The sequence below is a fragment of the Osmerus eperlanus genome, chromosome 5 (assembly GCF_963692335.1).
Source record: "Osmerus eperlanus chromosome 5, fOsmEpe2.1, whole genome shotgun sequence".
Classification (NCBI taxonomy): domain Eukaryota; kingdom Metazoa; phylum Chordata; class Actinopteri; order Osmeriformes; family Osmeridae; genus Osmerus; species Osmerus eperlanus.
The window spans coordinates 5,462,879-5,473,490 of NC_085022.1; the positions used below are offsets into that span (position 1 = coordinate 5,462,879).

General features: G+C 48.3%; 1 protein-coding gene across 1 annotated transcript; it reads right to left on the reverse strand.

Annotated features, from left to right (window-relative positions):
- Window positions 1-331: 331 nt before the first annotated feature.
- On the reverse strand, window positions 332-10,296 carry slc12a3 (solute carrier family 12 member 3). Its single transcript, XM_062460773.1, has 26 exons — window positions 10,051-10,296; window positions 9,616-9,762; window positions 9,450-9,525; window positions 9,145-9,240; window positions 8,919-9,058; window positions 8,594-8,704; window positions 8,378-8,489; window positions 8,050-8,180; window positions 7,487-7,571; window positions 7,164-7,321; window positions 6,802-6,909; window positions 6,484-6,607; window positions 6,281-6,382; window positions 5,774-5,929; window positions 5,567-5,666; window positions 5,127-5,235; window positions 4,661-4,792; window positions 4,229-4,335; window positions 3,867-3,949; window positions 3,688-3,762; window positions 3,340-3,441; window positions 3,017-3,128; window positions 2,672-2,758; window positions 993-1,125; window positions 729-796; window positions 332-643 (listed from the first exon to the last, which is right to left on the reverse strand). The coding sequence occupies exons 1-26, from the start codon at window positions 10,294-10,296 to the stop codon at window positions 502-504; spliced, it is 3,042 nt and encodes a 1,013-aa protein (XP_062316757.1). The 3' UTR covers window positions 332-501.
- Between the last annotated feature and the right edge of the window lie 316 nt (window positions 10,297-10,612).

Sequence of the window (10,612 nt, forward strand, 5' to 3'; positions counted from 1 at the left end):
CTTTCTTCCAAATAACGCACATTTCATTCATAATATTATAAATATAGGCCTAGGCCTAAAGTTCCTGCACATTTTTTTTTTTTTTTAATTGTGTGAAATGGCTAATAAAAATATGTAACACAAAACGATTGTGGTCACCAAGGTGAATTGGTTTAGTCTTGACTTCTGGTCGTGAGTGACAGTGTTGGGGGGATGGGAAATCTGTTGACTGTTGAGTGCCAAAGAAGATGGACAGGAAAAGGTCAAGTAAGCCAGGTGCCCAATTTCGAAAAAAAACCCGCGAAGGGCGTCTCGCCCTGGGTGTAATTCAATGTAGAACCGCCACTGCTTCTCAAGCATACTGAAATATACACCGGAATGGCAGACAGTGATTGTTTTGACATTCGGGATTGTTTGTGGCACACAGAAAAAGTTCAATAATAACAGAATTTCACATAACATCAGATTAAAAGGGGTTGCAGGCAGAATAAGATGGTTGGAATGGGGGTGAAGGTTCAGGGGTCACTGGCAGTAGAAGGTGAGCACGTTCTCCTGGTTCCCCCGGACCATCAGCACCGGAGGTCTAAGGTCACGGGACAGGGTCTCCAGCCAGGCCATATAGAGGGCGCTGGGACACTGTCCCCTCCTCCCCACGGGCATGGTCCTATATACACACACACACAGTGAGATCAGTTATACAGTTCGTGGGTAACTTGTAGAAACGTTCAGTTGGTAAACAGAGAGCTCACACTATGATGATGGCTGCATCTCTGGAATAGTCCTGTAGAATCTCGTTGAGACGGATCTGTCGAAGAGACTAGACACCAGAAATCACACACATATATAAACAGTCAAACACACACAGACATATATACACACACACACAGACAGACACACACATACATACAGAATAAAGTTAGGACTTAACCTGCGCTGTAATATCACATGTAACATCACCAACCCACATTTAGATGTTCAGAACATGTTTTACAGGGACTGTGTCAAGACGTCACCTTGGCCTTGTTCCTGGAGATCTCCTCCTCTGACACCATCCACGGTTGCTCCTGGCTCCTCTCCTCTGCCTGGCCCTCCTTCTGATTGGTGTCCAGCCTGTAAGGCGCCAGTAGGTCCTCAAACTTGCGCACGCTGGAGGGTGAAAGGGGATTAGACAGGTGCGTCTCCTCTTTAGTGCAGAGACAGTGGGATTCCATTCAGCTCAGAAAACCAACCGCATCTCCTGTTTCAGACACTCTATGAAGTAATGAACTGAGAACAGGGAGTCAGGTGGCTGAGCGGTTAGAGAATCGGGCTAGTAACCAGAAGGTCGCTGGTTCGATTCCCGGCCATGCCACATGACGTTGTGTCCTTGGGCAAGGCACTTCACCCTACTTGCCTCGGGGGAATGTCCCTGTACTTACTGTAAGTCGCTCTGGATAAGAGCGTCTGCTAAATGACTAAATGTAAATGTAATGTAAGAACTGAACTAAAGGGAAACACACAGTGTGCCAGTTTCCTAAAGCCATATCATGAACCATCACTGGACTAATACAACTTTTTATAGAAGGTGTCATTCAAAGACAATCTGCTAGAATTCTTCTAGAATAATTTAGCAGACATCTAGAATTCTGAAAGCATTTTTCTACAATTATTCTAGAATTCTTTCAGAATTATTCGAGTGTGGTAGAAGCACTATACTCTAGTCAATAGTGGAGAAGGTCCACACCTTCAAGTTCCTAGGAGCTCACTTATCAGATGACCTCTCATGGTCTGCCAACACCTCAGAGACAGTCAAAAAGGCAGAGCAGCGACTACACTTCCTGAGAGTACTCAGGAAAAACAACCTGGAGTGTAGTCTGATGGTGGCCTTCTACCGCACCACTATCGATAGTATACTAACCTACTTCATCTCAGCGTGGTACTCCGGTTGCACTGCAGCAGACAAGAGAGCCCTCCAAAGGGTCATCAACACGGCCCAAAAAATCACTGGCTGCTCACTGACCTCCCTGGAATCCATTGCCCACTCCCGCTACCTTAGCAGGGCCAATAACATCTTGAAAGACTCCTCTCACCCAGGCCACCACCTGTTTACTCTCCTGCCCTCAGGCAGATGGTACAGATCCTTTAGAGCAAGGACCACTCGTCTTAAGAACAGTTTTTTCCCGACGGCCATCAGAACACTAAATATAGATATGCACTCAACACTAATCACTTTATTGACTAGAAGTCACACATACCATCTCTGTCACCTTACACATGTATATGAACATAACTGTTTCTGTATTTATTGTGAAGCACCTCAGGGAAGTACTGTTGATGTATTTATTGTTCCTCAGGGAAGTACTTCAATCTATACCACCGCACTTGTGGAACTCTATATATATATATATATATATATTTTAAGCTATTCGTACTGTTTTTATATAGTTGTAATATTGTTGTGTTATATGTTGTTGTTGTGTTTTATGTTGTCCCTTGTTGCACCAACAGGAGAAGCACTCAAAATTTCGTTGTATGCAAATACAAGGACAATAAAGGCTTTTCTATTCTATATAAGTTCTTTGGTGTGGTTCAAGAATTATTCTTGCTTTCTCCTAGAATTCTTCCAGAATTCTGGAATGATCTGTTGAATAAGGGCATGTGACTAAGGGCATGTGAGGGGAACAAGGTTTTCAGCACGAAGAAAATATCCTACTGTTCAGGCTGAGGTCTGCCGTTGATATCCGGCAACACCTCGACTTCATGGAAACCAAGACGGAACTTCTTGATGAGACCCAGCACTCTGAAAGAAACCATGGGAACCGATCAACCAATCACAGCCAGGCTGGTACCTATCAGTATCTACTTGTCTCTAAATACAGACATCTATTTTGTCCTCTGGTATCATTCACAGATGCGCAGAGAGAAGTTCAAACACTTGTTAATTCCAGGTAAGGAGAGGATATGAGAGGTGAATGTTGTTCAGTTTGATCCACCAGCAGGTACATGAATGTGAGACAACAGCGTGTTCTTCAGACGGGACTTGGAGGAGGGTACTCACTCCTCTCTCTGCTCCTCCTTCTTGTGCAAGTCTCCACCCACAAACACTCGCACCTTACAACTGGCCCAGCGCTTCTTACGCTTCAGCAGGTAGGGCAGGAGTAGCGTCAGACCTGGGGGCGGAACACACACACACAAATACACACGCACACACGTGCCCACACAGAAGAAACATAATCATGCACGCGTGCACACAGAAACATTCACGCATTCACACACACACGCTCATCATTGTCTAACATCCATCTCCAGCCCAAAAGAAACCAATCAGGTCCACGTCCACCCCACAATAATAATGTATGGTATTATCTATCCCATAATGACCTCCGTCGTCAGACAGCCAGTAGACATCAATGGTCCTCTTTCCCTGTCTGTCCTGGAAAACCGTGTGAGGCTGTGGCTCGTCAAGGGGGGAGGAACAGCCTGCTGGAACACAAGACATCACCATGACGCATTCATTCAGCAGACGCTTTCATTTCGAAAGAGATATTATTTGATTTACACATAAAAATATAGGAGCCTTTTGACTCTCGCTATACCGTCAAACTGCTCTGCCACTGTGCTATTGCTGTGCTCTGCCACGGTCGAACCTGCTTTTGGAGGATAATCACTCGACATCCTTTTTATGTAAATATCATAGAGAGAAACGTGACCTAGTCCAGTCATACGTACTTGTAGTGGTGGCTGAAGCTGCAGAAGGCATTGTGGAGCTAACCCTCTCTGGCCCCAGATCAAAGCCTGGGTTCACTGTTACAACAGGGGGGGAGATGGGGGTTAAACGTGACCTGGGGGAGGAAGAGTGGTGACCATCACAAGTCCTGACTGTGGTGTGGTGAGATGTGGATTCTCACCATGGAACTGATTGGGTCGAGAAGGGTCCAGCCCTTCCCTCATCCTCAATACACACACTCCATACTGCAAGTCGAAGGCATCACTGAAAAACACACAGACACACAAACTCTTCTAAATGTTTGTTTGGATTGTTGAACACGCATGTCACAGTTGCTTAGGGGGGCTGACAGAGAGAACTGCATTTCCATTGGCCTGAAAGTTATTATTGGGTATGTCTGCTGTCTACAGACTATGCACAGTATATAGCTAGCTATCAATATTAGCCTCCCTACTTGATGCAGCTAAAGTGACATTTCAGCATTTCATAACTATTATTTAATTTAGGATGCCTGTGGATTTTAAACGTGTGGCGTTAACCTACTGCAGGATGCCTATGTAGTTATCCATGGCTCCAGGTGTGTCTTTGCGCCAGTCTCTCTTGAAGCCCATCAGAAGAACGTTAGGCTTGATCCTGCCCAGCCCTGCCCCCTGCAGGCCACAGATGGTACAGACAGACTATCAGAAAACACACTGCAGATACACTGCAGTGGACTCCAGCGAGCAAAATCACCCATATCCTCTCCACGAGATCACAGTGAAGTGGTTCAGGGGTCAGATTGTAAGTGTTAAAGGGGTGTTTTAGGGTTTGTAACAGTGTTAGAAACCAGACACACATGTAGCCAGGTCAGAACCTAGACCCACCTGTAGAACCGTCTGAACCCACACCCACCTGTAGAACCGTCTGAACCCACACCCACCTGTAGAACTGTCTGAACCCAGACCCACCTGTAGAACTGTCTGAACCCACACCCACCTGTAGAACCATCTGAACACCACTGCGGAGGTTGCTGGCCACCACTCCACGGTAGAACGACTTGATCTTTCGCTGGTTCAGCCAGCTTACATGACTGCTGCTGTTGACTGCTTTCATCATGGAGGGGTCTCCCTGTGGAGAGGGTCAAAGGTCACAGGAAGGAGAGGGACAGGTTCAGGGCTGGGGTCACATAAGTACACAGAACATAGATTACATCAATAATAAGCTAAAATATAGTAAACCTCCTAATATACAATATTCAATACAGTATACTAAACCTCTAATACACATAATAACCTATACTAACCTTATAAACCTATACTAACCTAAGACAAGTGAAGTACAATCGTGCAATATTGCTGATAGTGCAACCAGTAGCTGAAAGTGACAGCGTGTAAAGTGACTAGTGAGAAGTGTATCATTTGTGGGTTCTTGCAGGGAACGGAGAATGGAAAGGAGAACTTACCGTGACGTTGACACACATCATGAGGCTGAGGTTTTTGGTGAAGGTTCCTACAAAGTCCACCAGGGCGGGGCGAGAGCTGGGGGGCCCGCTGAGAACCAAACATTGGGGCCTGAGCAGAGGAGAGGCAGGAGAGACATGAACAAGCAGAGGCAGAGGAGGCAGGACAAACAAGAGGAGGGACGAGATCAGAGGAGAGACGAGATCAGAGGAGAGATGAGATCAGAGGAGAGACGAGATCAGAGAAGAGATCAGAGAAGAGGCAGGAGCGACATGAACAAGCAGAGGCAGGAGAGACAAAAGAGAAAGAAGACAGAGGAATACATACAAGGATAAACATAAGGATAAATAAATCATTCTCAGTTTTAAAGAAATAGAACAGAACCGAATATTCATACGACTAAAAGCAGCCTCAGTAGAGGGAGAGACGTTTGACCTCTCACCTGTAGTTCTTGATGTGGTCGTCCACCATGTTCAGACCGACACAGTGAGACAGGGCCAGGTTGTAGGAGCCGGCCTGCACCGACGAGCCCCAGTTCACCGCTGTGACACAATCCCACAGGTCACATCAGACAAACACATGCAGCCAATATCTATTTGCGTCACATGGAGACAATGGGAGTTTGTGTCTATGTGTGTGTGTGCCTTACAAGGTCTTTTGTATAGGGTGTATCCCAGCAGGAAGATGACAATGCCAATGGCGATGAGTGCCGCCCACCACGTCAGCAGGAACATGATCACCACGGAAACCACTGCGCCCAGCAGCGACAACCACTTACTGTAGTACTTAAAGGAGGGCCGCCAACCTGTAAACACATCCAAAAACACAAAACCTTGACATATACACTCGATGCTGATCAGAGCCGATCCTTCCTACAGGCAACATAGGCAGCCGCATGAAGAGGGGGGCAGCATTTTCCCAAGTGCACCCATTAATTAACCCTCCCGCACAACCAGCAGAGGGCGCCAACCGTGCCACGTCATATCTCCGTCTTGCGTTTGGGTGGTGCGGCCCGGGGGGGGGGGGGGGGGGGGGGTTGATACATCTCGCCTAGGGCGCCGAATGTGCTGATGAACACGTACCATGTCTGTTACTGACGATGTTTCTAAAGGGACGTTACACTCAAAACACGTTGCTAAATTGACAGCGTGCTGACCGGGTGAGTTGGTGATGGAGGCATGAAAGCAGCTGAAGTTGATGAGGGCGTAGGAACACAGGAAGAAGTTGGAGATGATGGGGGCGATGGTGTTCAGCTCCGCTGGGGGAGGGGCGAGAGAGGATGACAGAAGAACAGTCAGGCTCTGTTTGTGTGGGATCACACCGTGCCATAACCTTCATCTCACTCGTTATCGCTCTCACCAATGAGAATGAAGCAGATAGCGATGAGGTAAGTCAGGACGTAGCCTCTGATTGGCTCATCGTTCTTCCCGTAACCTTTCCCAAAGAAGCCGATGAGAGGGTATAGTTTGTCCTTGCACAGACACTGAGGGAGAGAGGAGCTGATGTGAGAGGAGCAGACATGAGGAGAGTACTGCAGGAAACCTTTGTGGTGTTGTAACACTGGAATAAAGCAGGTCACTGAGGGGCTACATGTATGTTCAAGAGAAGCTAAATGGTAGTTCAACAAGTAACTGTGTTTCCTGAATTTCTAGCTGGTGTCAGAGGTGTTGTGTTCACCTGAAAGACCTTAGGAGCAGACACCAGGCAGGCCAGGGCAGAGGAGAGTGTCGCCCCAAATATCCCTGCTGTGATCAGAGGGGCAAATCCTGACACCAAGCTCATGGTCTACAGGGTTGACAAGTGAGAGAAACGATTATAAAATAGATGTATACATGTAAAAATGTATACTTGACTAAAACGAAAAACCTACTTGGCAAAGACAAACAAACGATTCATAGTTGATCTAACTTGTAAATGATTCAGGGGTATATGTTTTGGATCAGAAGTATTTGTTAGTAGTCATTCGTTTTTAGTGTTTACCTGGTACTAGTAGATTACTGTTGATTAGTACTCATTAATACTTGACTACCAGTGTTTACCTGGTAGTAGTTGATGAGGCCATGGGGACAGGTGTGGTTGTTGGCACAATCAGAAAAATCCCAGCCATAAGTACAGGCCAGACCCTCACAGTGTTCAGAGCTACCCAAGGATATACTGTCATTCATCGATCCAGAGGCATCACGCACCATACATGACCCTGGGATACACACACACACACACACACAACAGCACATAAACACAGAGACACAAACACACATACACCCATACATGCAATTATTTATCCATTTTAAAATATAGGCTACACACATTCCAGACCCAAAAATGCCAACCCAGGGTAAGTGTGTGTGTGTGCCAGTGGTACCGATGGTAGCAGATATGGCGAGGTAAGATATGGTGGTCCAGAATATGGCCATCAGAGTTCCTCTGGGAATGGCCACAGCAGGATCCTGAGGGGCAGAGAGGGGGGCGTTACTAGACACACCACTCCACACACACACGAGTACAGAACCCAGTCTCATATGAAGAACCCCCCTCCAACAGTAAGGCTGTTGATTAGAATCAGACTAGTCTTGACAGTACAGCAGAACTGGACCAGACAGGAAAGGAGAGGGGAGGAGAGAGGGGAGGAGAGGAGAGGACAGGGGGTCAGATGGCTGAGCTGTTAGGGAATCGGGCTATTAATCAGAAAGTTGCCGGTTCGATTCCCGGCCTTGCAAAATGACGTTGTGTCCTTGGGCAAGGCACTTCACCCTACTTGCCTCGGGGGAATGTCCCTGTACTTACTGTAAGTCGCTCTGGATAAGAGTGTCTGCTAAATGACTAAATGTAAAATGTACAGGAGATTACGGGACAGGAAAGAAGACGACGGGAGAGGAGATGACAGGACTGGACAGAGCAGACTCCAGCCTGAGGCGAGCCACATGCCTTTAAGTCTCCAGAGATATTGGCTCCTGCCAGGATTCCTGTGGCTGAGGGGAAGAAGATGGAGAACATTCCGAAGAAGCTGCCATCTGGCCCACGCCAGCCGGGAACAAAGTTTTCTGCAAAGATGTCCGCTATGGGAAGAGAGACAGGGGGAGGAGGAGGGTGGAGTCTGTTGGGATTGTGATTGTATGCAGCGTACATAACCTGCAAATGGACATCATAATTGAACAATAGGTACAAATTGAGTCCTGTCTATGAGAATGTTTCAGCCACAGGGTTCCTGTCTGATAGTGATGAGGTGAAACAGGGGAGGTGATTCACTCCTGACCTCGGTAGCTGAAGAATCCCTTGGCCTGTTTTTCTGTGGTAGCAGGTATAATGGTCCCCACAAAGTAGTTAACAAACGACACCATGATGACAATGAAGAACAGGACCTGGGCCTGAAGTTGGCAGAACACACACAGTTCAAACAGTGTGTGAAGCCTCACATCACATCAAAACAGTCCTGTTTGTAACAGACCTCTAACACAAAAAAAAAACGAACCTTTGACTCCCACTCCATGCCGGCCAAGGAGAGGGCCAGCAAACATGTGACCGTGATCACTCCAATGATGCGTATGTCGTTGAGGGGATCCACCATGCTGGCTTGGTTCTCCTGGAGGGAAACAGTGTGTGTGTGTCAGAGAGAAGTACACTGTGATGTGCATGTGTGTGTGTATGTATGTGTGTATGTGAGGGAGTGTGTGTGTGTGCATCAGAGAGAAGTTGACTGTGTGTGTGTGTGTGTGTGTGTGTGTGTGTGTGTGTGTGTGTGTGTGTGTGTGTGTGTGTGAGGGAGTGTGTGTGTGTTGGGGTAGAGACACACTCACTTGCATGAGAACCTGTACAGTCTCTGCGAAGCCCACCGTGTGCATGGCCACAGCCACAGCGTTGGCGAAGGCGAAGATGAGCCCGATGGAACCTCCCAGCTCTGGCCCCAGACTCCGGGAGATCAGGAAATATGTCCCTCCTACACACACACACAGAGGGTGTGAGAACGTGTGGGGTGTGTGTAAGTGTGAGTGTTGTGTATTTGTAGTGTGCGCGTACATGTACCTCCTTTGACCTTGCCGTTGGTTGCAATAGCTGAGGTGGAGAGACCTGTGATGCCGGTGATACAAGAGGAGAGGAGGATGATCACCCAGGTCAGTCCTGAGGAAGGATATAGAGAGAGAGAGCGAGAGACAGAAAGAGAGAGAGAAAGAGAGAGAGAGAGAGAAAGAGAGGCAGAGAGAAATATAGATGCATCGAGAGAGAGAAACAGAGAGACAAAGAGTCACTGCCTGACACGTCGTTAGTGTGTCGCCACGACAAATACAGCCCAATCCAAGGACAGCGAGCGTGCTGTGTGTGTGACCCACCAATGCCGGCCTGTCCTGTGATCCACGGCAGTCTCAAGTACAGGATCACCCCCCAGATGTTCAGCATGCAGCGGATCTACAGACGAACAGGTGGGGGGGAAAGAGGAGCCTCAGGTTCTAGACAACCGTGACCGGAACCATCGGTTTCCTTTGAACCCCGTCTTACCATGACGCCCTGGACCCAGCCGAACCTGGTGGGCTCCGGCGGGGCGCTCTCCGCCTCCTCATCCTCCAAGTCTTTACCTGCAGACACCCCGGACGCATTCCCCTCCCCACTGGTCTCTTCGTACAGCGGAGGGGGGCTGGGGTCCTCCTGGGGAGGGAGGGAGATCGGGAGATAGGGTGATGAGGTGGAGGAAGACAGGAAGAACCCTTACATCAGTGTCCTCCCAGATCCCAATTTCCCAAACCCAGACTAGACTTCACTAAACGTCTGTGGTGAAGTTTAGGAATCAAACCCAACTGCGTGGCCTTAGAGACCAAAGCTTGATCTGGATCATAGAGGAAGCTCAGGTAGACTGTGTTCCAGACGCAGGAGCGTAGCTTTCACTATACATGGGTGGGACATGCAGGTGCACTGTGTACCAGCTGTGTTCCCTACCTCGGGGCTGGCGTGCAGCTGGAAGAGGGAGGGTCTGGAGCGCTTCTGTCGCCCCCAGGCCTCGGTGTTGGCGTAGAAGTCGTAGTTAGGCGGCTCATCGAGCGTCTCATAACCCGTCATGGGCACAGAGGCCAGGGAGGATCCATCCCCGTTGTGGTGATAGCTGTCCAGGCTGTATCCTGGCCCATCCTTGCCTCCGTTTGGTAGCTGGGTTTTGTAGACTGACAGGCGGATTCCGTCCTCCATCTCAGGACAACCGTCAGTAAGCTAGCAGTTAACCAGTCGGCAAGCCAGCTGTTAGCAGGATAACATGCAGTATTGCAGTGTAGTACAGTCAGTTTTCAGACATCCAATGACGGCCACTAAAACCACCAGTGAGAAGAACGGTCAGCAAGACATTACTCCGGAAGAAACCAGTCCTCAATAAACCGGACGGTAGACCATTCAGGTAATGGGACAGGGCTGGTGAGGAGAGAGGTTTATATAGACGTGCAACAGGAAGGGAAGCCTTGGGCCATGTTAGGACCAGTCAATGTTCACCAGACTCTCTCCTTTAACAGTT

What these genes read in the sequence shown, in the direction of transcription:
- slc12a3 (XM_062460773.1), bottom strand. Translation starts at nt 10,296, where the DNA reads ATGGAGGACGGAATCCGCCTGTCAGTCTACAAAACCCAGCTACCAAAC. An exon ending in AGCTGCACGCCAGCCCCGAG is followed by an intron (nt 9,763 to 10,050) that starts GTAGGGAACACA and finishes CTCCCTCCCCAG; the next exon opens with GAGGACCCCAGCCCCCCTCC. An exon ending in CTGCTCCTAAGGTCTTTCAG is followed by an intron (nt 6,608 to 6,801) that starts GTGAACACAACA and finishes TCTCTCCCTCAG; the next exon opens with TGTCTGTGCAAGGACAAACT.